Source organism: Colletes latitarsis, chromosome 7, assembly GCF_051014445.1.
Source record: "Colletes latitarsis isolate SP2378_abdomen chromosome 7, iyColLati1, whole genome shotgun sequence".
NCBI lineage: Eukaryota > Metazoa > Arthropoda > Insecta > Hymenoptera > Colletidae > Colletes > Colletes latitarsis.
In genome coordinates this window covers 11,913,219-11,941,042 of record NC_135140.1, presented here as the reverse complement: position 1 = coordinate 11,941,042, position 27,824 = coordinate 11,913,219, and the positions used below count along the sequence as shown (strand labels likewise).

Sequence of the window (27,824 nt, the reverse complement as noted above, 5' to 3'; positions counted from 1 at the left end):
ATATTGAGATAAGGTTACGAATTTTTGTATTTAAAGCACTGCTTAAAATTACCGAGAATATGTAATATACGCTAAATTTTTAGTATTGCTGTCTAGACTGTCAATTTCACGGCCCTTTTTGTGATTTTTTTTTAATGATAGATAGGCTGTTTTGTACTGAGACTTTGTAGATATATTTATTCATCTTATAAGCATGTACAATATTTTTTTCATGAAAAAATATTAAAAATCGTGGGAATTATAACTTCTTATTTAATGGCTCTTTTGGAAAAGGTGCTCCAATAACTTCCAGGATTCCAGGTACTTCGAAACAGAGGGGGTTAAAGTATATTCATAAGGAAGGTTGTAGTTATAGCAGAAACTAGGGAGAAGTCAAAATCATGATAAATAAAGAAATGGCGACGCTTCAAGATTCGAATTTCTATTTGTTAATCGTTCTTTTGTCTTTAGCGGATCAAGAAAAATAGTAAAACTCAATATTTTTTTAAATCTCTAGTTCCAGCGATAAAGGCGTGTCTGCTGAATATTCTCTCCAAATTTGAAGTAAATCGGTCTGCTAGATCTTGAAATATCATATAAGCCAGTTTAAATGCATTTTTTTTAAACAAGAAGCTATAACTCTCGCAATTTTTAATATTTTTTGATGAAAAAAATACTGTACATACCTACAAGACGAATAAATATTTCTGCAAAATGTCAGTACAAAACAACCTACCTGTCGTTAAAAAAAAAATCACAAAGAAAGGCCGAATAAATGACAGCCTAGACAGCAATACTCCCTTAACGCTAATAAACCCCTTAAGGGCACGCGTTGCAACCATCTGACCAACTCGTGCGTCCTCGTCATTACTAGATACGGTTATAATTGTCCTGGTATACTTAATGAACGTTCATGCAAATTAGACTACGTCGAAATACTCCCCGTATTGTGCTCTAAATTGATATTAAGCCCAATGGGGTAGGAGGGTCGCCGTTTCTGGATGAGCGTGCGCCATGTGGACGTAACGGGAAACGTTCTACTTACCGTAGCGTCTATAATTTACGAAGTGGTATCGAGAGGGCGATTGAAAAATTATGTCGTTCTCATCGACTGAAACAGAACGCCTCGAACGTTCCAATAACTTTTAATGAACACATTTCATAGATCGAATGGAATTGTTGGCTTTTATAAATACAAATTACTCGGAAACTTTTAACAATGGGATGGTACACTTCGAATGGAACTATTGGCTTTTATAAATTCAAGTTACTCGGGAACTTTTAACGCTGGAATGACTGGTCTATCGCGACATCAGCAAACTTCTCTTTATTCATTAATTTTCGGAATTTAAATAGAAAGTAAAAGCTTATTTTGAAAGTGGTATAAATCTATGCTTCGAAAAAAATCGACGAAAATGTTTATATATGATTTAATGCGAACTTTTTATTTATGGATCATTTCGAATGGAATTGTTGGCTTTTATAAATTCAAGTTACTCGGGAACTTTTAACGCTGGAATGACTGGAGTCTATCGCGACATCGGCAAACTTCTCTTTATTGATGAATTTTCGGAATTTAAATAGAAAGTAAAAGCTTATTTTGAAAGTGGTATAAATCTATGCTTCGAAAAAAATCGACGAAAATGTTTATATATGATTTAATGCGAACTGTTTATTTATGGATCATTTCGAATGGAATTGTTGGCTTTTATAAATTCAAGTTACTCGGGAACTTTTAACGCTGGAATGACTGGAGTCTATCGCGACATCAGCAAACTTCTCTTTATTGATGAATTTTCGGAATTTAAATAGAAACTAAAAGCTTATTTTGAAAGTGGTATAAATCTATGCTTCGAAAAAAATTGACGAAAATGTTTATATATGATTTAATGCGAACTTTTTATTTATGGATCATTTCGAATGGAATTGTTGGCTTTTATAAATTCAAGTTACTTGGGAACTTTTAACGCTGGAATGACTGAAGTCTATCGCGACATCAGCAAACTTCTCTTTATTGATTAATTTTCGAAATTTAAATAGAAAGTAAAAGCTTATTTTGAAAGTGGTATAAATCTATGCTTCGAAAAAAATCGACGAAAATGTTTATATATGATTTAATGCGAACTGTTTATTTATGGATCGTTTCGAATGGAGTTGTTGGCTTTTATAAATTCAAGTTACTCGGGAACTTTTAACGCTGGAATGACTGGAGTCTATCGCGACATCAGCAAACTTCTCTTTATTGATGAATTTTCGGAATTTAAATAGAAAGTAAAAGCTTATTTTGAAAGTGGTATAAATCTATGCTTCGAAAAAAATCGACGAAAATGTTTATATATGATTTAATGCGAACTTTTTATTTATGGATCATTTCGAATGGAATTGTTGGCTTTTATAAATTCAAGTTACTCGAGAACTTTTAACGCTGGAATGACTGGAGTCTATCGCGACATCAGCAAACTTCTCTTTATTGATGAATTTTCGGAATTTAAATAGAAAGTAAAAGCTTATTTTGAAAGTGGTATAAATCTATGCTTCGAAAAAAATCGACGAAAAAGTTTATATATGATTTAATGCGAACTGTTTATTTATGGATCATTTCGAATGGAGTTGTTGGCTTTTATAAATTCAAGTTACTCGGGAACTTTTAACGCTGGAATGACTGAAGTCTATCGCGACATCAGCAAACTTCTCTTTATTGATGAATTTTCGGAATTTAAATAGAAAGTAAAAGCTTATTTTGAAAGTGGTATAAATCTATGCTTCGAAAAAAATCGACGAAAAAGTTTATATATGATTTAATGCGAACTGTTTATTTATGGATCATTTCGAATGGAATTGTTGGCTTTTATAAATTCAAGTTACTTGGGAACTTTTAACGCTGGAATGACTGAAGTCTATCGCGACATCAGCAAACTTCTCTTTATTCATTAATTTTCGGAATTTAAATAGAAAGTAAAAGCTTATTTTGAAAGTGGTATAAATTTATGCTTCGAAAAAAATCGACGAAAATGTTTATATATGATTTAATGCGAACTGTTTATTTATGGATCATTTCGAATGGAGTTGTTGGCTTTTATAAATTCAAGTTACTCGGGAACTTTTAACGCTGGAATGACGACGAAATTACACGAAATTAAAAAATTTCAAATCATACTAAAAAAATTATATTTAGTTACAGCGGGCAATTACAATCACTTTTGGTCATTATACATACCCCTGAAATCCTACGCATTTTCAAGAAAAAAAATTGTTTACCGAAAATCTAATTTCTGGCCAGAAATGTCTGCCCGAATTTTCATGCGAATCTTTAAAACGTCATAACTTCTGAACGGATTGGACGATTTTAATGTTTAAAAAAGCACACGACGCGTATTTTGATGGAGAATGTGTACAAATCGCAAAAATATCCGAAAAGTTGATTCTTGACCTCGCAAAATGAGAAAAACCCCCCAAAAATGGTCCAATTTTCAAACAGCCATAACTCCTGCAATAGTGAATATATTTCAATGAAACTTTTTTCTGAAGTATAAGTATAAGACAACTTTTCTGTAGGGCGTCAAATAAAATTATCAAAAATGAAAAACTAATTTTTAAGAAAAATCGACGGGGGCTAAATTTTTCGGCGAAATTGAAAAGTTTCAAATTACTCTGGAAAAATTATTTTCGATTGCAGGGGTCATGTTGGATATTGAAATAAAAGTAGGGGACTTAAAATCCTTTAAGTTGGTAGCGCGCGAGCGGAACCGGATGTTGGCGTACGAGCATGCGTGCGACACCCACGCCCCATTGCCTGTTGGACTTTGCAGCGTATAACACGTGCGTGTGCGGTGAACCGTATTTTTAGAGGTTATGGGCCCAGGCCACGTGTTAAAATTAAGGTTAAAGTAAAAGTAAAACTAAGGTTAAAGTAAAGTAAAAGTGGAGGAAAAACGTCGTGCGGCAAGTTAACCATTGCAAAGTTAAGTAGTAGTAACTATCAAATATGGAAGTGCAAGGTCAAACTATTATTGATAAAGGAAGACTTGTGGCACACGGTGAAAGAAGAAAGACCAGAGCCAGCAGACCAAAACTGGATCAAGGCAGACATGCAGGCAGGGGCCACAATAGGGCTATTGGTGGAGGACGACCAAATAAGACACAACAACGACAAAGGAAGCGTGGGAGTCCCTGAGAAGGTACCATGAAAAAGCTACTTTATCAAGTCTATCTTCTAAAGAGACTATGCAACACAAAATTAATGGAAAAGGGTAACATGGAGGAGCATTTGAATACCATGTTATCTATCGTGGATCAATTGGCAGCCCTGGGTGAAGAAATAAAGGATAAATTAGTTATAGCGATGGTATTAAGCAGCTTGCCAGACTCATATGAAACATTGATTTGGAAACTAGATCCGAAAGTGAATTAACATTAGAATTGGTTAGAGGAAAGCTGATCGATGAGGATTTTAGACGAAGAAATTCACATTCGCAGCTTGCGGAGAGGGATAATATGGCCCTTAAAGCACAGCACTAAAGAAACAACAGGCTAACTACAAGTAAACCTACAGTACAGACAACGACATGTTATTTTTGCAGTAAACAGGGGCACATGAAAAAGGATTGTTACAAGTACCAGAGATGGAAGGCAAACAAAGAAAGGGCTAATCAGGTCGGCGAGACAAAGAACAAAGAAGAACCAGAATGGTGTTTCAGTACCAGAACAGGAATAACCAAAGGTAATATGAGGGGAGCCTGGTTTGTCGATTCTGGTACCATATGACAAATGACAAAAGTTTCTTCAGTGTCCTGGAGAAAAGGGCATTGGCTGATGTACGTGTGACAAACCAGCAATATGCAAAGGTGAGAGGTATCGGTGAAGGTGTATTGTTGTGCGAAGGTGGACATGTATTCCTGAGCTGGGAGAAAGTCTCCTGTCAGTAAAGAAATTAACAGAAAAAGGAATAGAAGTAAATTTCCGTGATAAAGAGTGCTATATAAAAAAGGGAAATAAGGTATATAGTTTAAATTTAATAAATAAAGTCCCATGTATCACCGATGAACGAAGCATATCGATTTAAGACATCACTTTGTTCGCGAGGCCGTTCAAAACGGCGAGGTTATTATTGAGTATTTGAAGTCGGAGGATATGACCGCCGACATATTGACTAAAGCGTTGCCGCGAGCGAAGCACAATAGATGTATAAAAGGGTTGGGAATTGAAACCTAGCCATAGTCCCTTGCGTTACATTTTTTTATTTTTATTTCAAAGGGGAAGTGTTGGATATTGAAATAAAAGTAGGGGACTTAAAATCCTTTAAGTTGGTAGCGCGCGAGCGTGCGCGTGACATCCGCGTCCCATTGCCTGTTGGACTTTACAGCGTATAGCACGTGCGTGTGCGGTGTACCGTATTTTAAGAGGTCAACTACAATCATTTTCGGTCAATAGACATATCCACAAAATCCTACGCACTTTTGAGAAAAAAATTTCTTACCGAAAATATAATTTCGGACCAGAAATGTCACTGGAAAATTTCTTACATATCTTTAAAACGTCATAACTTCTGAACGGATTGAAGGATTTTAATGTTTCAAACGGCAAACAACGCATATTTTGGTGTACAATATGTAGAAATTCTAAAAATATTCGAAAAGTTGTTCCTTCACCCCGTAAAGTGAGAAAAACCCTATAAAAATGATCCAATTTTCAAACAGCCATAACTCTTACAATAGTGAATGTATTTCAATGAAACATTTTTCTGAAGTAGAGCTCATGAGTGCCTATAAAAAAGTATTAGACAACTTTTCTGTAAGGTGTCAAACAAAATTATTAAAAATCAAAAACGGATTTTTAAGACAAATCGACAGGGGGTAGGGTGCCTAAATTTTTCGACGAAAAAATAAATTTCCAATCGTTCTAAAAAAAATATTTTTGACTGTAGGGGTCAATTACGATCATTTTTGGTGAAGAGTCATACCCCTAAAATCCTACCCACTTTCTAGAAAAAAATTCAAGAATGTGTCAAATTTTTCGATGGAAAAAAAAAAATTTCAAATCGTTCTAGTAAAATTATTTTCGGTTGTAGGGGTCAATTAGAATCATTTTTGGTCATTAGACGTACCGTCGAAATCCTACCTACTTTCGAGAAAAAAATTCGAGGAGGTGTGAAAAACAGAGATACTTGACTAGAAGTCTTTAAAAAATTACGCATATTTCAAAATAGAACCGTTTTATATAGTGTTCGAACATAAATACTTATTTTGTTTGCATAGCTATACGGTAAATAAACTTAAAATAGATACTAAAATTTTTTAATCGGTATTATAATCTTCAAAATGATCGAGACATAATGGAACATCTTAAATGTCACATTTGAAAACAGTTTCTCTTTTAAATGGCGCCCAGAGTATTCTGTTATTGAGCTATTGGTAAATGAAGTTTCTCTAAACTTTTTGTTTTTAAAATATTGTTCGATAATTGTTTCTGCCAATTTTTGTTTAGAAACACGGAAAGCTCTTTTTTATAGTTTTTGAATATTCCGCTTTTGGCGATAAGCAACAGTTATCGTGTGCAAATTATTACGCTTAATGACGCAAATGGATTAACAAGGATTCTTCAATTACGTAGCCCTTGCTAAATTTGCACCGTCATAATCGTGAAAACGAAAAATGTTCTTTTCTTCTCTAAAAGCATCTCCTCGTCACGGCAGAATTAATAATTCAAACCCTACAAAACTGTACCCTTATTACATTTATACCATTCACCATAATGCCTACTCGGAAGGATCGTTCCCGAATTTCCATAGTCATGACTGCGCAAACGAAAAGGATTATTTTCCTCCATATAGGCATACCCTCGTCACCTAAGAATTAATAATTCAAACCCTACTTGGGCAGCTATACTATATCAGTCCTTAATACATTTATACAAGGTGACCCACGCAACCTAGGAAAGATATATTGTATAAACTTCCGAAAAGAACATACTTCCGACTTTTTTTTATACTCTGGATTCTTACGTATTTTGCTAATTACGAGTGTGATAGTGAACATTGGCGCAAATTTTATTTTCATAACGGAAAGCATGAAAAAGCCATCAAAATCGTAGTTTTTTTTATGTACTTTCGTAAATAATGGGAATTTTGAAAAATACTTTAGATAAAAGTTGTAGACCTCATAAAAATACACATTTCATGCCCTATTGATTTTTGTCATAGAGGTAATACTTTCTAAGAAAAATGATAGGTAATTATTCACTTATGCGGAGCAACCCTCGATTGCAATTTTACACTATGCAGAGTTTAAATTATTTTATTTTATTGAAACAAGTACCTTTATTTTTAGTTTTCGTACGGTAATTTCACTTTTTTTTTTTTTATTATTATTATTATTATTATTATTATTATTATTATTATTATTATTATTATTGCAAACTATTTTTTAGTTTTCATGATATTGTTTTGTTCGCTTTGTTTTCGTTTTTTAGAACAAATAGGTCCATTTTTTAGTTTATACGAGGTTGGTTCATTTCTCCTATGACGAACAGTCGTTTAATTTAATGTTTAAGTTTTGGTTTAGGTTTAGGTCTGGGTTATTCCGTTTGGGGATGAAACTTCCCGCAGAGGGTGGATCACGCAACGCGTGGAAAATTAAAAATCCAATGATACAGAAAACACGTGGGCGAGGGAGGAGCTTTTCTGTATCCCTTTCTAGTATCAATTAATGAAATTAACAATAAAAACTTGATTTCTATCAAATGAGTTATATGAAGTTTTGAACAATTAATATCGTTTTTCTGAAAAACTATTGCCTTTATGACAAAAATCAATACAGCGTAAAATGTATATTTTGATGAGGTCTACAACTTTTATCTGAAGTGTTTTTCAAAATTCCCATTATTTTCTGAAGTTTAGAACATTTAATATCGTTTTTCTGAAAAAGTATTGCCTTTATGACAAAAATCAATACAGCGTAAAATGTATATTTTGATGAGGTCTACAACTTTTATCTGAAGTGTTTTTCAAAATTCCCATTATTTGTTGAAGTTCAGAACATTTAATATCGTTTTTCTGAAAAACTATTGTCTTTATGACAAAAATCAATAGAGCATAAAATGTGCATTTTGATGAGCTCTACAACGTTTATCTGAAGTGTTTTTCAAAATTCCCATTATTTTCTGAAGTTTAGAATATTTAATATCTTTTTCCTGAAAAACTATTGTCTTTATGACAATAATCGATAGAGCATAAAATGTGTATTTTGATGAGGTCTATAACTTTTATCTGAAGTGTTTTTCAAAATTCACATTATTTACTTTCGCAAATAAAAAAACTAAGATTTTTGTAGTTTTTTTCATGGTTTCCACTATGAAAATAAAATTTGCGCCAATTTTCACTATCATACTCGCAATCAGCACGTCAAAATACGTAAGAATCCAGAGTATAAACAAAATCGGAATTATATCCTTTTAGAAAGTTTATCCAAAGATATATTTATAAAATGTAACAATACACAATACGCGAAAGAAATGTGATTTTAATCATTTCTATGCATCGTATTCGTCAAATTTTTCGTGCCATTCCTAAACTTGTTTACAAGGTCAACTATACAGGGTGGTCCCCCTAAATATTTCCTTTACTCTCAATTGAAGGTTATTTCAAAGACGTGCCACCATACATACAAAAATTTACGCTTATGTGCAATAAAAAAAAAAAAAACATCGACGACCTTAGAAATTACGAAAAAAATGACATTGATCCAAAAAAATTGTTTACACTGTACCAGTCTTATACAGAGTGTCCCACGCAACTGAGAAAAGATATATTTATAAAATAAAATTAAACTGCATCGAACAATACGCGAACGAAATGTAAGTTTAATCATTTCTATGCATCGTATTGGTCAAATTTTTCGTGCCATTCCTAAACTTGTTTACAAGGTCAACTATACAGGGTGGTCCCCCTAAATATTTCCTTTACTCTCAATTGAAAGTTATTTCAAAGACGTGCCACCATACATACAAAAATTTACGCTTATGTGCAATAAAAAAAAAAAAAAAACATCGACGACCTTAGAAATTACGAAAAAAATGACATTGATCCAAAAAAATTGTTTACACTGTACCAGTCTTATACAGAGTGTCCCACGCAACTGAGAAAAGATATATTTATAAAATAAAATTAAACTGCATCGAACAATACGCGAACGAAATGTAAGTTTAATCATTTCTATGCATCGTATTGGTCAAATTTTTCGAGCCATTCCTAAACTTGTTTACAAGGTCAACTATACAGGGTGGTCCCCCTAAATATTTCCTTTACTCTCAATTGAAAGTTATTTCAAAGACGTGCCACCATACATACAAAAATTTACGCTTATGTGCAATAAAAAAAAAAAAAAACATCGACGACCTTAGAAATTACGAAAAAAATGACATTGATCCAAAAAAATTGTTTACACTGTACCAGTCTTATACAGAGTGTCCCACGCAACTGAGAAAAGATATATTTATAAAATAAAATTAAACTGCATCGAACAATACGCGAACGAAATGTAAGTTTAATCATTTCTATGCATCGTATTCGTCAAATTTTTCGAGCCATTCCTAAACTTGTTTACAAGGTCAACTATACAGGGTGGTCCCCCTAAATATTTCCTTTACTCTCAATTGAAGGTTATTTCAAGGACATTTCACTATACATATCACAAAAATTTACGCTCATGTGGAATAAAAAAAAAACATCGACGACCTTAGAAATTACGAAAAAAATGACGATCCAAAAAAATTGTTTACACTATATCAGTATTTCATTGTGCAAGTTGCGTAGGAATTACTTGTTATAGCATAACGAGTAAAGGAGGCATTTAGATGGCGATGTTTAGGTGGACCACCCTGTATATCTAACAGATATCGTGGGACGAAAAATATATTTGTCTCGTTAGGTGATCACGATCGGGTATCTCGTCGCGGTTCATCTCGTCGGTATTCTGTTATACGAACCGTCGGCTGATCCACGTGACAAGAGGTTCAAGGGATGCAGCAGGTGTTGGAACAAGTCCACCTCCACACAACAGAATCACTTTCACGTTAAGCAACTATTTTCCTGTGTGTGAACATACAAATAGCCAGCTGGGGCGCATACTCGGGATCAATCCCGAAGGATACCGTGCGCAGACACGAACACCATGGATGCGCGACGTATACGCGACTTACCTACCCCGATCGAACTCGTTACCCGGACAGGTTTCAACGTTAATTGGAATCCTTTTCTTCGTCCACGACGTTACTACCCCGTGGAAAATCGACGTTTCGATTTCATACCGCGCCACCGGATATCAAATTCTGCGAGCTTTCTGGAACGAAAAGCCAATCGTACGATACGACGCCATTTTCTGTTCGTTCGTTAAGTCCAGGCGAGCTCTGACCGGCCTGACTGCGACGTGAAATCGAATTTTTTACGGAAAGTGACGATTATGTCTTAATATATTTAGTTACGTACTGCAACTTGAGGGTTATTGCTGTCTAGTTTCGTCACTTTTTCGACCATTTTTGTGATTTTTTTTCCGGAGATAGAGGTAGGCTGTTTTGTACTGAGAGTTTGCAGATATAATATATGTATAGAGGGTGTTCGGCCCCCTCTGGGAGAAATATTAATAATAATTGTGGCCAAAATAAGACAAAAATCAAGAATACCAATTTGTTGATGGAGACTCAGCTAAAAAGTTATTAACAGTTAAATTAAAAAATTTCAAATCGTTCTGGAAAAATTATTTTTGGTTGCAGGAGTCAATTATAAGCATTTTTGGTGAATAGACATATCCCGGAAATCCTACCCACTTTCGAGAAAAAAAATCGGGTAGGTGAAATTTTTTGGCAGAAGCAAAAATTTTTCAAATCGTTTAAAAAAAATTATTTTCGGTTGCAAGAGTCGATCGCAATCATTTTTGATCATTACACATACCCCCGAAATCCTACGCATTTTAGAGAAAAAAATTCCTTACCGAAAATATAATTTCTGGCCAGTAATGTCTGCCCGAAATTTCATGCGAATCTTTAAAACGTCATAACTTCTGAACGGATTGAAGGATTTTAATGTTTAAAAAAGCAAACTACGCGTATTTTGGTGGAGAATATGTACAAATCCCAAAAAAGTCCGAAAAATTGATCCTTTACCCCGTAAATTGAGAAAACCCCAATAAAAATAGTCCAATTTTCAAATAACCATAACTCCTATAATAGTGAATATATTTCAATGAAACTTTTTTCTGAAGTAGAGCTCAAGGGTACCTATAAAAAAGTATTAGACAACTTTTCTGTAGGGTGCCAAACAAAATTATTAAAAATCAAAAACGAAGTTTTAAGAAAAATCGCAGGGGGTAGGTGCCCAAGTTTTTCAGCGAAAAACAATTTTCTCAAATCGTTTTAAAAAAATTATTTTCAGTTGCAGGGGTCAATTTCAATCATTTTTAGTCATTATACATATCCCTGAAATCCTAACCATTTTCGAAAAAAAAATTTGAAAATGTGTGAAATTTTTCGACAAACTAAAAAATTTCAAATCATACTAAAAAAATTATATTTAGTTACAGGGGTCAATTACAATCATTTTTGGTCATTAGACATACCCTTGTAATCTTAACCATTTTCGAGAAAAGAATTCCTTACCGAAAATATAATTTCTGGCCAGAAATGTTACCCCGAAATTTCATGCAAATCTTTAAAACGTCATAACTTCTGAACGGATTGGACGATTTTAATGTTTAAAAAAGCAAATTACGCGTATTTTGATGGAGAATATGTAAAAATTGCAAAAAAGTTCGAAAAGTTGATCCTTGACTCCGTAAACTGAGAAAAACTCAATAAAAATGGTCCAATATTCAAACAGCCATAACTCTTGCAATAGTGAATATATTTCAATGAAATTTTTTTCTGAAGTAAAGTTCATGAGTACCTATAAAAAAGTATTAGACAACTTTTCTGTAGGGTGTCAAGCGAAATTATTAAAAATCAAAAACAAATTTTTAAGGAAAATCGACAGGGGGTAGGTGCCTAAATTTTTCGACGAAAAAATAAATTTCAAATCGTTGTAAAAAAAATATTTTTGGCTGTAGAAGTCAATTACAATCATTTTTGGTGAAAAGTCATACCCCCGATATCCTACTCATTTCCTAGAAAAAAATTCGAGAAGGTGTGAAATTTTTCGACGGAAAAAAAAATTTCAAATCGTTTTGGAAAAATTATTTTCGGTTGCGGGGGTCAATTGCAATCATTTTTGGTGAATAGACATACCGCCGAAATCCTAACCATTTTCGAGAAAAAAATTCCTTACCGAAAATCTAATCTGAGGCTAGAAATGCTACCCTGAAATTTAATGCAAATCTTTAAAACGTCATAACTCCTGATTGGATTGGACGATTTTAATGTTCAAAAAGCCAAACGCCGCGTATTTTAGTGTAGAATATGTAGCAATTATAAAAATATACGAAAAGTTGTACCTTGACCCTGTAATGTTAGAAAAACCCCATAAAAATGGTCCAATTTTCAAACACCCATAACTCCTACATTAGTGAATATATTTCAATGAAACTTTTTTCTGAAGTAGAGCCCGTAGGTACCTACGAAAAAGTATTAAACAACTTTTCTGTAGGTCGTCAAACGAAATTACTAAAACTCAAAAACGAATTTTTAAGAAAAATCGACAGGGGGTTGGTGCCTCAATCTTTCGGCGAAATTAAAAAGTTTCAAATCACTCTGAAAAAATTATTTTTGATTGCAGGGGTCAATTACAATCATTTTTGGTTATTACACATACCCTCGAAATCCTATGCACTTTCGAGAAAAAAATTCAGTACAAACGGAAATTTAAACGTTAGTAACTTTTTAACGAAGCCTCCATCAACAAATTGGTATTCTTGATTTTCGTCTTATTTTGGCCCCTAGAATCGCCCATTAAAATTTTTCCCAGGGTCGACCGAACACCCTGTACAATAACGATACCACCGACGTACGAAGTTAATTAAATTGCTATCGAATCTTACCACTGGAAAGCAAAACCAACGGCGATCTCCACCGTTTCGTTAATTAATTAAAGATACCGCACTTACCTCATCCCACGCCACTCCGGATTTCTTCTTCCAGCGACTAGAATATCGAAGTTCCTGAAGAAATTGCATTAATCCGAGGCACTGGAAATGAATAGTTACATCGTTTGCTCGAACCACCGCGAGACAGGCATGTCCTATTGCTCGTTGAAAGTCGAAGAAGCTTTCGTCAAAAGTGTTTCAACGAACGAATTCTACGACGATCATCCCAGTTCTGCGCGTACGGTAACGTTCGACGAGTTCGCGTACAGCAAACGATAATGAGTCATCGTTGGAAATTGAATCGTTTCGGAGATCGTGGACAAAACGTTTAATTTTCGTATCTTATTTTTTTTTTTTTCTTTTACCGGCGTCGCGAATTGGTCTGTGCCAAGCTATTCGCGTGACAAAACGATCGACGGGAGGCCATGGACTATCGGTGTCCGTCGACAGAATCGGATACGTTTACTGGCCACGATACAAGACGCCACTGTCTACGTAGAAGGTCACTGTTTCCTGCTATTAGCCAGCAAACTCGATCGGAAAGTCAGGCGATGATGTACGCCGCTCATATAATAAGCCGATATACCGAGTCCGACTACCAACGAGCTTCAACAGACGTAAATCGCGACGAAGCGTAAGCAAATCGCCAGGAGGATTGCATTTGCATGCAGCGTAACGCTGCCCCGTAGAAAGTAAAATGGTAATCGGTTTGGTTATTCTTGATCGTGCCAGTGCCGATTTCAACGCTCCACGTACGACTACGTCAATCATTCAGAGATATCTTGGTCGTATTGTTAGATTTATTAATCAATTCAAATAACGAATTTTTGAACAATAGAGTCTTTCATGTTGGTACAGTTACTGAACCAAATTATTAGTAATATCGGTAAATCTAAAAACTAACCTTACAAAATGTCGACAAACTGCTGTCGTATTATTAGACTCATTAATCAATTTACATAACGAATTTTTAAACAATAGAGGCTTCTATTTTGGTACAGTTACCGAACAAAATTATTAGTAATATCGGTAAATCAGTCTACCGGTTTTGTCGGTAAATCTAAAAACTAACCTTACAAAATGTCAACAAACTATTGACGATCAAACTGTTATCGTATTATTAGACCTATTAATCAATTTACATAACGAATTTTTAAACAATAGAGACTTCTATGTTGGTACAGTTACCGAACAAAATTATTAGTAATATCGGTAAATCAGTTTACCGGTTTTGTCGGTAAATCTAAAAACTAACTTCAAAAAATGTCGACAAACTGCTGTCGTATTATTAGACTTATTAATCAATTTACATAATAAATTTTTAAACAATAGAGTCTTCTATGTTGGTACAGTTACCGAACAAAATTATTAGTAATATCGGTAAATTAGTTTACCGGTTTTGTCGGTAAATCTAAAAACTAACCTCAAAAAATGTCGACAAACTGCTGTCGTATTATTAGACTCATTAATCAATTTACATAACGAATTTTTAAACAATAGAATCTTTTATGTTGGTACAGTTACCGAACAAAATTATTAGTAATATCGGTAAATCAGTTTACCGGTTTTGTCGGTAAATCTAAAAACTAACCTCAAAAAATGTCGACAAACTGCTGTCGTATTATTAGACTCATTAATCAATTTACATAACGAATTTTTAAACAATAGAGTCTTTTATGTTGGTACAGTTACCGAACAAAATTATTAGTAATATCGGTAAATCAGTTTACCGGTTTTGTCGGTAAATCTAAAAACTAACTTCAAAAAATGTCGACAAACTGCTGTCGTATTATTAGACTTGTTAATCAATTTACATAACGAATTTTTAAACAATAGAGTCTTTTATGTTGGTACAGTTACCGAACAAAATTATTAGTAATATCGGTAAATCAGTTTACCGGTTTTGTCGGTAAATCTAAAAACTAACCTCAAAAAATGTCGACAAACTGCTGTCGTATTATTAGACTCATTAATCAATTTACATAACGAATTTTTAAACAATAGAGTCTTTTATGTTGGTACAGTTACCGAACAAAATTATTAGTAATATCAGTAATTCGGTTTACCGGTTTTGTCGGTAAATCTAAAAACTAACCTAAAAAATAAAAGTTATTTCATGCTTTTTTTTAATTGAATTACACGTAAATACGTATTTGTAGATTCGTAATCAATAGTACCTATGCTAGATCACGTACATAATATAGGAACATTTAATAACTGATGGTATGATAGTTTGTTAATAAATACACACTTTCTTTTTTATTACTTCGTCTTCTTTTGACTGGTCGAGTTCGCTTTCGATTTTGATGGAAATATTGCGAACATCGACAGCTGCACCACAGAAAGGAAAAAACCTACAGCGTTCTGAAACTTTTGAATAAAAATTGCATCTGTAATTATAGCAAATAATTTTCGAGACTTACAATTGCTATTTAACAAAGATGATTGTTTCTATGCTGTAATATCTGTTTCGGATTAGATCACAAGAAAAAGTAATTTTATTTTCTACTCGTTTTCTTAAGTTCATAGCGTGAAGGTATATTGAAATATCACTATTCCAGATAACCCGTGGTGGTCATTTAAATACTGTATTTCATGTACAATGTCGTCGAATGTATATAGAAATAAATTAACGAGCACAAAATTATCTTTTGTAATTATCATTTTATTTCAATTTAACGTTCTATTGCCCTTATTGAAGAATCTGTTAAATGGGAACAAGTAAAATGTTTGAACATATTGGGCTAATTGGTAATTTCTTAGTACGCAAAACGGTATAGTGGCCTTCGAGCAAATTGGCTCGTTAATAGACTGTAAAAGCAGTGGAGGGGATAATCGGACTACTTATAACGAAACGGGAATGACAACTTATAATCAGCGAATACTGTAAAATGACGTACGCAATGTGTTAACGCGTATAATAATCATGTGTTTACTTACGATAACGAAACCATTATCAATTATAACGCCGTACAACAACCATTGGAAAGAGACTAGGGTGCCCATGAGAATGAGTGGAAAGGGAAGAATATCCGTGTTCTTCGTCTTCACGATTTCTCCCTGGTAAATGAAGAGAAATATAATTATTATTATATAGAATAATATGTAGACATCACGAAAAACTATGAACTATTTATTCTTTACACAACATACACTCCTGGACAAAATGATAGCACAAATATGCTACATTTAATTTTTCGTGTTAGGATTATGCTAGTATGGAAACTAAGTTACAGAACAGTTAACTGTTACTGGAACAGTATTTACAATTTCTTCAGTGTTTTATGAACTTGCATTGAGTTATTATGTTCAATTGGTGTCTAGAAGTTTATCACATTGCTATTTTCATAATGGGTCGTGGCAAGAAGCTTAGTAAAAATGAAATTAGTACAATTTTAGCTCTGAGGAAACAAAGGTTCATTGTGTACTCCAGACTAGCAACATTATAAACCAAAGTAGAATAATGACAAAACCAGCATTAAGTGTAAGACATAAAGAGGCACGTTTGGTATTTGCAAAGGAACATGCACTTTGAAAAGAGACTTGGAAACGAATAATCTTAACAGATGAGAAGAGTAACGGTCTGGTGTCGGATATAAGGGAAAAGCAGACATTAAGTTTGTTCAGGGCACAATGAATAGCATCCGTTACTTTCAATAAAAAACCAAGTTTATACATATGCAGAACGCATTGCTGTTACATCATACATGTTTCAACAAGATAAAAGAAGATTAAAGAATATCTTTTAAAGGAGAATATTTCCACTCTTCAATGGTTAGCGTGTTCACTCGACTTTAATATCATCGAGTATTGCTAGGCAATGCGCTCACGAGCAATGTATATCGAAGACCGACAATTTTCAAATGTAAATGAATTGAAAAGTTGCATTACAACTGAATGGGAAAATTTAGTCCAAACAAAAATAAAATTATATAATTCTTTACTTAAAAGGATGGTGGAAGTCATAGAAATATAAATTTCAAATATAAATGAATTGAAAAGTTGCATTACAACTGAATGGGAAAGTATAGTCCAAACAAAAATAAAAGAATTATATAATTCTTTACTTAAAAGGATGGTGGAAGTCATAAAAATATAAATTTCAAATATAAATGAATTGAAAAGTTGCATTACTACTGAATGGGAAAGTATAGTCCAAACAAAAATAAAAGAATTATATAATTCTTTACTTAAAAGGATGGTGGAAGTCATAGAAATATAAATTTCAAATATAAATGAATTGAAAAGTTGCATTACAACTGAATGGGAAAATTTAGTCCAAACAAAAATAAAATTATATAATTCTTTACTTAAAAGGATGGTGGAAGTCATAGAAATATAAATGAATTGAAAAGTTGCATTACAACTGAATGGGAAAGTTTAGTCCAAACAAAAATAAAATTATATAATTCTTTACTTAAAAGGATGGTGGAAGTCATAGAAATATAAATGAATTGAAAAGTTGCATTACAACTGAATGGGAAAGTTTAGTCCAAACAAAAATAAAAGAATTATATAATTCTTTAAAGGATGGTGGAAGTCATAGAAATATAAATTTCAAATATAAATGAATTGAAAAGTTGCATTACAACTGAATGGGAAAATTTAGTCCAAACAAAAATAAAATTATATAATTCTTTACTTGAAAGGATGATGGAAGTCATAGAAAACAAAGGAGGTTGTACACACTATTAGAAAAATTTAGTATATATATTGTTATATAAAGCATGTATATCTGTATTATATGAAATATGTATCTTTATCTTTAAAGTGTGTTATCATTTTGTCTGTGTCGGATTATGTCATCCTCTCCTAAGAAACCGCATTGAAGTAACGTCAATCTATGTTATGTCTACATATTTGTGGAAGATACGTTTCACGTATCACTCAAAATGTTCACGCTAACATAATTCTAACACAAGAAAATAAAGATAGCACGCGTGTGCTACCATTTTGTCCGGGAGTGTATGAATGTAACAACTCGGACCACGTGCGCAGTTATAGTCCAACAACAACACACAAGTCCCAAAAACGCAACCACACGCTTTACATTTCAAGTCCCCTCTCCTACGTGCATGCTCAGTATACTATCTTTTCTTACAGTAAAACGTATTTCCGTTAAATGAAAATTCTCTATTTCTGTTGTCAAACATTCGCGGCTCAGTGGTTCAGAAAATTACCATTCCACGATAAAAAAAACGATTTTAGATCTCCATTCGGTGTCGCGTTTATTATTTGCATGATTCGCCACGGCTTACGACATTTCAAAGTATTTTATTGCAACGCAAAATGATTCAGCGATATAACCATCGTAAAACTACCGGTTGGTTCTTAGAAAAAAAATTGTATGGAATTTGTGGCTTATTGTTTCGACAATTTTCTTTCTTCGTTAATTTGATTAGTTTGTACAACGTTGTGTAAAAGGGCAAGTTTCTCTGGAAAAAAAAAACGCGTAAAATTAGCGAATGTATACTTACAATATGCACAAGCGGGGCCGCTATTAAGGAAAGCAGTAACCCCGTCACAATTAAACCGAAACGAAATTCGATCTTCTCGGAATTTTCCACTTGAGCATACGCAAGGAGGGCCACTACTATAGCTGTTACCTTGCCTATCAAAGCAAGCGTATCCTTCTAGAAATGCATCAAACTTTAGATAAGGTGTTAGTACGGGCTCGAGGCTTGTTAGAAATATTCAAATATTCGTGAGATTTCTTCGGTGCAGGAGCATTTGAATCTTACGATATTTAATCAAAGCATAACGAAAGTAAGTACGTCTTATTGTTGGCGCACGTCGCGCATGCAGCTGCATTTATAAATGTTAAACAGAACCATCCTGTTGAGAAACATTCAAATGTTTATGAACAGAATATACAATGGAACAAATAAAAATTATTTTAAAATAATATATACCAAGTTCTATAATCGTTAATCATTTTAAGTACAACTTACTTTTTCTGACTTTCATTTAAATATCTAACTGATTAATTCTGTTAAGTGGTTTCCTTTTTTTTTATTTATAAAATTTATAACGCATCGTACTAATGCGATTAGAAGAATTAAAAGTGAAAAACAAAGGGAACCGCGGGATACTTGAAGAAAGTAACGTATCACGGACCAATGCCATGTATCGTCCTTTCACGAGAAAGCACAGCGTGTTTAATCCCCACTCCTATTTGCAGTCCGCTGACTCATTAATCGAAAATGGTGACAAAGATCGGTGACAGCCAATCAGCGGACTGCAGCAAGAGTGGGGATGTAAACACGCTGTGCCTTCTTCTCGTAGGACGACACGTTATATTATGAATAAAAAAACTCGTACCGTGTTTGGCGTGAAATAGTAATATACAGCCATATACATTGTGTTTGTCAAACATCCAAAAATGTTAATATTGACCATCGTAAGATCCTTCAGAATAAATGCATATTGTAGCATCAAAATACACCTATAAAAAATACATACATTGTCTATGCATTATATGTTGCAACTTATTATTTTAACTTTGAAATAATTTGCTTTACAAAAAAACATGTTTCACGATGTTTCATTTTCTTCTTAATGTTCGTGAACCTTTCTTTTCCATTGTTTATCATTTATTGTTTCTCTCCGCATTATGTATTTATTTTTTATATTAATTCATTTTATATTTTATTAAAGAAAACTGAAATTTTCCAAAACATTTTGGCAAAAATGTTTTACCAAATATGAAGTATATGTTTTGTTAAGCTTGCAAAGCTATAACATATATTATTGTCAAAGAAGCTTTTTTTTCGTAGTAACGAACAAAAGATAGATACCAGGGGATGCTTTCAGTGCGAACAATAATAATTAAAATCACTTATAAGTAGCTACACTCTACAAAGGCAAAACGGTTAATAAAATTTCCTAAATGTTACTAAATCTTGTTTAATCGCTATTTTATGTAATAAATATTATTGCAGTATATACTCACAATCCTATACCACCCAAGAAAGGCATTGGATCGACACCTTTCGACGAACCTTTTCGATAAATGTCCTTGCATATTAATCTATAATTAAATTACATAAGGAATTCGGTAATAATTTAAAAAAATAGACCGCCTCGCTGATGTTTTAAATGAAAGTCAGCCCCAAAATATTCATACTCGTAACGTGCATTTAAGAATTTTGGTAAAATACTATTTTCATTAATAAATATTTTATTTCAGATCGTACACGTGCTTTTGAAAAAGAAATATTTTATTTGTTATAAATATTCTTTAAAATAGTATTTCATTCGAACTGTAAAGAATTTATTTAAAATAGTATTCGAAGTATTTTCTCTATAAATTTTAACCAGCTCTGAATTTGAGGTTTTCAAATAAATTTATAAGTATGAACGTGTTTGAAGGTCACCTTAATTTTTTAAATAGAATACCAAATATTTCTCCTTAAACTTCAATAAAGCATCAAATTCTGCATAAAAAAGTATTGTATTATGTATACATTCTAAAATTAATGGATACTGAATTATTATTGAAATAAGTTTCTTGTAAGTTCTTACTGAACGTAACATAAAATGAACACCTGCCTCTAGCCACCTGTTTAGTAACTATTTTAACTAATCAGGCTCGGGTTAAGTCTAGGTTAGGTGTTTATTCTAATACAAGCTAAAACTCGTAATCATTAAAATCAGTTAAGTTTATATTTTACGGTCGTTATGTACACATGTCAGCTGCAATACGAAATGTTTACAGCTTCATTTGCATGCCACGGATCCGTCAATGAAATATTTATTAAGAAAAACACATTATTATACTTTATTACGACGACGTATTAAGATTATCGTCGATATCATACAAGTCAGATCTATCTCCTCAAACCGACTGTATCGTCTTTTAAACAAACGTTCTCCAAGAAGATAAATCCTCCAAGTATTTAATAAAACGTTGAAACCTTAATAAAATACTGTATCATAAAAACTGCGTTAATTTTCTGCATTTTATTGCTAAATTAACATTCTGTAGAAAGTAGAGTATTAAATGAATACTTTGTTCAGATATTATATATATTTCTTTTCAATGTTGAAGTACAGCCATAAAAAAAAAAATATACACGTTTATAGCAGTCGCTAAACTGCAGTTTTACCATTACTCAAAACGTCGTAATTTATAATAGATTTAAAAATCTTCGATATCGGTGAGAATATATCACTTCGACTAATTAAAGAACAAATAATAATGAATATAAAATTATCTCGACTTACGTTCCGGCTAACATTTGCCCCATGGTTGTAATCGAGGCACATGTTCCTACAACTTCTTTATAATCCTCCAGACCCATTGTACTTTAACTATTATCCTCGTTCGCAGTCGTGCAATTACTACGAATCACTTCACCACTGCTTTTTTTCCTATTTATAACGCTCATGTGGTGCCCCGTTACGGTACAAAACCGTAGTTCACGTTTATCGGTGTTACGCATTTGCATGACGTAGGGTCTATGTACATACAGCGACGCGATGGGAAATTGCTGGAACTGGTTTTATCACCATCGAGGCTGCGATTTGAGCGAGGGAGATTCAAACGAAATCGCGTATTGTAATGCGTATTATTATTGTAGGAAATTCAACGCGAGGAAATCTAGGCGCAAACCGAGCATTTGTAGACCGTTGCCGATACTTTGTGTATACAATGTAGTTTTGACCGTTAGAGGTAGGCTGTATGCTTGTGGCGCGGATATGTGTGTGTGTGAGAATCGCTCGGTTGGCCATGTCGCCGGTTCTCGCTCGAAGGATCGGGAATATTCCATGGCACGCGCCGAGAACTTGGCAACCGGGGAAAGGAAGAAACAAACGCCGATCGGGACGACTGGATATATAAGACCGAGCCCGCGTGGCCGGGCTCTCTCTCAGTCTATACGAGCTATCGTCCTGCTCTAGAGAACGTTTTCAATCGCTATTTAGAAATATCTAAAGAACAGTACTGAATAAAGTTGTTGAAGTATTTTTAACGTATCGAGTTGTTTGATTTCCGCGCGTCTCGCCGAGCAGAGCGGTTCAGCGCTCCACGGGCACCGGCCCACGACCTTATTTCCCTAACCCACCGACCACGTGTTCTGCAACAACGGTAAGGTATTTTTTTTCCTATTTATAACGCTCATGTGGTGCCCCGTTACGGTACGAAACCGTACTTCACGTTTATCGGCAACAGCTTTGATTAATTTCTGCTTCTGGATAAGCACTGAACTGTCGGGGATAAGGTGAAACGAGAACGATCGTATTACATCATGAAAAAGCGAATACGAGGAAATTTCCATCGTTACACGATAAAACGATCGATTCGACTCGATCGTCTTCCAATGCGTTTTTTAAAGCATCGTCGATTTGCGATATCTGTTAACGTCCAGTTACATATACTAACCTAGTTTTCAGTTATGAAATAGGTATATCAGTATACACGTAACATTTAACGCACTTTAACACAATGCAACGTCATTGTTCATAGCGGACGTGTACTTATTGCGTATTTTGTTTGGTAATACTATAGTATACCTAGATGGAAAAATGCATCTGCCATTCACGCTAGCGCAATCTGGTGACACAATGGAGATTAAAAATCTCGGGTAAAATCACAGACGAGGTATACAAGTAGACCTCACACCCTATGGACTTTCGTGGCCCAATCTAACTGCCATACCGACCTGAAAATTCGACGGTGATTTTAGAAACTATTCATTGAATTAGTGTTGGTGAGCCAGCTGTAGTATGCATGTACATACATGTGAATTGATTAGGCAGAGATTGAAAAAGGCAATCCAGTGTTATCAAACGACAGATCGGTGGCCAAAGGAAACTGCCCCTTCACTTACATATATTAATGCATAGCCATAGGCGATTCTAGAGGCCAAAGTAAGACGAAAATTAAGAATACCAATTTGTTGATGGAGGCTTCGTTAAAAATTTATTAACGTTTAAAGTTCCACCCTTACTGAATTTTTTTCAAGAAAGTGGGCAGGATTTCGGGGGTATGTCTATTCACCAAAAATGATTGTAATGGACCACCACAGCTAACAATATTTTTTTCAGAATGATTTGAAATATTTTAATTTCGTCGAAAAATTTCACACCTTCTCGAATTTTTTTCTAGAAAGTGGGTAGGATTTCGGGGGCATGTCTATTCACCAAAAATGATTGTAATTGATCCCCGCAACCGAAAATAATTTTTCCAAAACGATTTGAAATTTTTTTTATCTAACGAAAAATTTCACACCTTCTCGAATTTTTTTCTAGAAAATGGATAGGATTTCGGGGGTATGTCTATTCACCAAAAATGATTGTAATGGACCCCCACAACTAACAATATTTTTTTCAGAATGATTTGAAATATTTTAATTTCGTCGAAAAATTTCACACCTTCTCGAATTTTTTTCTAGAAAGTGGGTAGGATTTCGGGGGTATGTCTATTCACCAAAAATGATTGTAATGGACCCCCACAGCTAACAATATTTTTTTCAGAATGATTTGAAATATTTTAATTTCGTCGAAAAATTTCACACCTTCTCGAATTTTTTTCTAGAAAGTGGGTAGGATTTCGGGGGTATGTCTATTCACCAAAAATGATTGTAATTGATCCCCGCAACAGAAAATAATTTTTCCAAAACGATTTGAAATTTTTTTTTTCCTCGAAAAATTTCACAACTTCTGGAATTCTTTTCTAGAAAGTGGATAGGATTTCGAGGGTATGTGCAACGACCAAAAATGATTGTAATTGACCGACAACTTTTGACACCATACAGCGACTGTTACTGACTGCTCCTGATTACTGCTCGCCTCTGCTGGACTCTGCTGACCGCTACTGACCACTCCTGTTACTTCTGACAACGTATAACGATTACTACTGACTTCTGCTAACCTCTGTTGGTCTTTGCCGATCTCTGTCAGCATGTGCTTGTCTCTGCTGAACTTTCCTGGCCTCTGCCGAACGCTACTGACCACTGCAGGTATTTCTGATAATGTATAACGATTAATACTTACTACTGCATGCCCCTACAAGTCTCTGCTTGCCTTTGCAGGTTTCTGCTTGCCTGTGCATGCCTTTGCTGGCCTCTGCTGAACACTGCTGACCACCCCTGATGCTTCTTACATCGTATAACAATTACTACATGCTACTGTTCGCCCCTGCTGATCTCTGCTTGCCACTGCATGCCTCTGCTAGGCTCTGCTGACCGCTGCTGACCACTCCTGATACTTCTGACAACGTATAACGATTACGACTGGCTACTGCCAGCCTCCCCAACTTCTGCTGGCCCCTGCTGACCATCGTTTATATTTCTGACGATGTATAACGATTACTCCTGACTTCTGGCACCTCCGCTGGACTCTGCTGACCACTGCTGGTCTCTACATGCCTCTACTGATGGCTAACATGAAAGGTAATGTCATAAAATTGTTTTACCAAGATACACCTCCTTTTACAAAGTACAAGATATGACTATATGTACTTTTCAATTTTCATACAGATCTCCGCTGGCCTTTGCTGACCGCTGCTGACCACTCCTGATACTCCTGACAACGTATAACGATTACGACTGCCTACTGCCACCCTCTCCAGGCTTCTGCTGACCATCGATTATATTTGTGACAACGTATAACGATTACTACTGACTTCTGTCACCTCCACTGGATTCTACTGACCGCTGCTGACCACTCCTGATACTTCTGACAGCGTATGACGATTACTACTTGCTACTGCCAGCCTCCCCAACTTCTGCTCTCCTCTGCTGACCACCGTTTATATTTCTGACGACGTATAACGATTACTACTGACATCTGCCACCCTCCGCTGGCCTCTGGTAACCGCTGCTGACCACTCCTGATATTTCTGACAACGTGTAAGGATTACTACTTGCTACTGCTTGCCAGCTGGCCTCTGCCAACATCTCCCGACGTCAGTTAATCATCGCTGACCACAGCTGATCGTTGCTGACAACTTGTGATATGATATAATATAATATAATATGTTTATATGTATCAAAGTTTTGTATAATGTAAATCTATGGCAATAAATGATATAATTTCAAAGAATTCCATGTGTTCTCATCATTTTTACTTTTCCTTTCCTCTCGAAATCATTCCCGTAGTTATAAGATACGTGCCACCTCTTTTCCTACCATCCCCTCCTGATAACAATGTCTGAAATTGTCCAAAAACCTCAGGCCTGACCTATGGTCGATTAGAGATACTTATTCATTCATTCAGTAAACGTCAGCTCCCGTAGTAGCTGCCAGAGATAAAAATTTGCTAGTCTAAAATGGACCTGAAACCGTCAGCGCCATAGCTACGATCGATAGGTAAACATCAGCTCCGCGTACTAGCTGCCAGAGGCAAAAATATTCAAAGTTCCGCGGAAAAATTTCGAATCTGCCGCCGCCTGGGCTTTCTCACAAGCGCTCGCTCGGGCCTTCGTTTCTATATATACACTCGTTAACCCAACTCTAAATGGGCCATTTCATGACATGCCTTCCTAGCAGCAACATCTCCAGCAGCAGCAGCGGAGCCGGCAGGAGCTGGTCCTCCCCTGGAGGGGAGGGGGGGTGGGAGTCCGGCCAGGTCTGGCTGGCGGTCTCCCACCCAGTGGGGGGGGGGGGGGGGTCGCTGCAAAATTTCGGGATGTTCCTTCCCGAAAATTTTCTAAGTTCCACGGCCGGCAGGAGACCACAACAATGGCGGATGGCGACTACCACCAGGAGAGAGGAGAAGGGGCCAGCGACGATCTTCCAGAAAAATTTCTAAGTTCCACGGCTGGCAGGAGACAACAAACACTTGGCGGAAAAATTTCAAAGTCCCACAGCTAGCACGTGGCATTGGCGGTTGACGGCTGGCAGGAGAGATGAAAGCCGGGCGGCTGCCAGGGAAGAAAAATGGGTTCTTCCAGAGAAATGTCAAAGTGCCCGGGAAAGATTCAGGGGGGGGCTCTTTAAAATTTTTGCCGAAAAATTCAGGCCGGAGCTGCTGCCTGAAACTTCCAAGAAATTTCAGGGATTCCGAGAAATTTCAGGGATTCCAAGAATTTTCAGGGTTTCCGAGAAATTTCAGGGCTCCCGTAAAGTTCCAGGGTTTCCCGATCTGTTTCAGGGATTCCGAGAAATTTCAGGAATTCCTAGAAATTTCAGGAATTCCTAGAAATGACGTCATTTCCAGGAATTCCCAGAAATTTTCTGGCGGCGGGAGATTTCAAATCTTTCCAGAGAACTTAGAAAATTTTTAAAGATACGTAGAATCGGTCAAGCGCTTCTGAGGGAGTCTTATAACTTAGGAAATGATTCGGAGAGGAAAAGAAGGTAAAAAATGATGAGAACAGATAGAATTTGTTTAAATTATAACATTTATTGGTGTAGATTTACATTATACAAAGGTTAATACATATAAATCATGTTAGAAGTTGTTAGCAACGGTCAGTAGTGGGCAGCGTTGGTCAGCGGTGGTCAGTAGAGTCCAATGGAGGTCGGTAGAGACATTCGGAGGTCAGCAGAGGGAAGCAGAGACCAGCAGGGGCAAGCAGGAGGAAGTAGTAATTGTTGTACGTTGTCAGAAGTATCCGGAGTGGTCAGCAGCGGTCAGCGGAGGCCAATGGAGGTCAGTAGAGGCATTCGGAAGTCAGCAGAGGGAAGCAGAGACCAGCAGGGGCAAGCAGTAGGAAGTAGTAATCGTTGTACGTTGTCAAAAGTATCCGGAGTGGTCAGCAGCGGTCAGCAAAGGCCAGCGGAGATTTGTAGGAAAATTCAAACGTACATATAGTCGTGTCTTGTACTTCGTAAAAGGAAGTGTATCTTGGTAAAACAATTTTATGACATTACCTGATAATTTAGGTTAGCAATCAGTAGAGGCATGTAGAGACCAGCAGCGGTCAGTAGAATCCAGTGGAGATGCCAGAAGGCAGTAGTAATCGTTATACGTTGTCACAAATATAAGCGATGGTCAGCAGAAGCCTGGAGAGGGTGACAGTAGACGGCATAATCGTTGTACGTTGTCAGGAGTGTCAGGAGTATCAGGAGTGGTCAGTAGCGGTTAGCAGAGTCCAACGGAGGCAGGCTGACGTCAGTAGTAATCGTTGTACGTTGTCAGAAATATAAACGGTAGTCAGCAGCGGTCAGCAGAGGCCAGTGGAGACCTGTTGACGGGAGGTCGGATGTTAGTTGTTCAAGAGCGTGAAGGCAAATGTGAGCCTTTCTCTCTCGACTCTCACGAGGCGGTCCGAAATTACTTCGGGCAACTTCGGAGAATCGAGAAAGAGGGCATACGTTAGTTTGCCTTTGTCGACTTTCCGAAACTCCACGAGCTCACGTACGCGTGATCTGGCATGTGTGAGAGAGCACCTTCGGTGCCTTTCTGGCATCTCTGGTCGAAACTCGAAATCTCTCTCTCTCTCTCTCTCTCCCTCTCTGTCTTTAATTGTGGAATTTATGCGTAATATAGGTACTTGCCACAACCGACGCGTGTACAAGGTATCATTTGTGTTAAGGCAAAGGAAAAAAAGACACTGATATGTTATTAAATATGTATATATACTTTACCATAAACCTCTGTACACGTTATAACAATGATTTAAGAAGCACGCAATCTTCTTCTTGGCGGTTTGTCCCCAACTGTTTGAGTTTCTTTAGTGTTGCTTTTTCCCTTTACAACTCCAGAAATCACCCCTAGGGAAACCGTTTTTGCTTCTGATTGATGAACGTCGTAGAATCAGAGATGCACCGGGTGCACCTTAGGATTACCTAGCTAAAACGAACACGTGCGCCGCCAGAAAATTTCCCTATACTT

The 27,824-nt window shown here is 35.6% G+C and overlaps 2 protein-coding genes and 1 long non-coding RNA gene across 7 annotated transcripts in view; 1 reads left to right on the top strand and 2 right to left on the bottom strand.

Annotated features, from left to right (window-relative positions):
- The window catches only part of Gyc88e (Guanylyl cyclase at 88E), a 57,314-nt gene extending 43,804 nt beyond the window's left edge, over positions 1 to 13,510 (bottom strand). For 2 of the 3 annotated variants that reach the window (XM_076769643.1, XM_076769645.1), the window contains exon 1: positions 13,065 to 13,510. The gene's annotated coding sequence lies outside the window, so the exon portion shown is untranslated. The remainder of the gene's footprint in view (positions 1 to 13,064) is intronic. The other variant, XM_076769644.1, reaches the window with a different exon arrangement.
- A 313-nt stretch (positions 13,511 to 13,823) lies between these two features.
- On the bottom strand, positions 13,824 to 22,681 carry LOC143344056 (sugar transporter SWEET1). Of its 3 annotated transcripts, XR_013080051.1 has the most exons (7): positions 21,270 to 21,843; positions 19,996 to 20,073; positions 19,365 to 19,488; positions 18,521 to 18,676; positions 15,984 to 16,103; positions 15,221 to 15,413; positions 13,824 to 15,138 (listed from the first exon to the last, which is right to left on the bottom strand). XR_013080051.1 is itself a non-coding variant. In XM_076769650.1 (6 exons), the coding sequence occupies exons 1-6, from the start codon at positions 21,344 to 21,346 to the stop codon at positions 15,306 to 15,308; spliced, it is 663 nt and encodes a 220-aa protein (XP_076625765.1). In that variant the 5' UTR covers positions 21,347 to 21,842; the 3' UTR covers positions 13,824 to 15,305. The 3 variants fall into 3 exon arrangements, 2 of the variants coding, with proteins under 2 accessions (XP_076625765.1, XP_076625766.1); XM_076769650.1 differs by having other exon boundaries at positions 13,824 to 15,413; positions 21,270 to 21,842; XM_076769651.1 differs by lacking the exon at positions 18,521 to 18,676 and having other exon boundaries at positions 13,824 to 15,413; positions 21,270 to 22,681.
- Positions 22,682 to 23,743: 1,062 nt separating this feature from the next.
- On the top strand, positions 23,744 to 24,960 carry LOC143344058 (uncharacterized). Its single transcript, XR_013080052.1, has 3 exons — positions 23,744 to 24,004; positions 24,077 to 24,436; positions 24,524 to 24,960. It is a non-coding gene; the product is annotated as an uncharacterized LOC143344058 (long non-coding RNA).
- The last annotated feature ends 2,864 nt before the right edge of the window (positions 24,961 to 27,824 follow it).

Excerpts from the sequence above, each read along its gene's own strand:
- LOC143344056 (XM_076769650.1), bottom strand. The coding sequence starts at position 21,346 with ATGGGTCTGGAGGATTATAAAGAAGTTGTAGGAACATGTGCCTCGATT. Across the intron at positions 18,677-19,364 it reads ACTATTTCACGCCAAACACG|AAGGATACGCTTGCTTTGAT; the intron begins GTACGAGTTTTT and ends ATGCATTTCTAG. Across the intron at positions 15,414-15,983 it reads TTGATAATGGTTTCGTTATC|TTTCAGAACGCTGTAGGTTT; the intron begins GTAAGTAAACAC and ends TTTATTCAAAAG.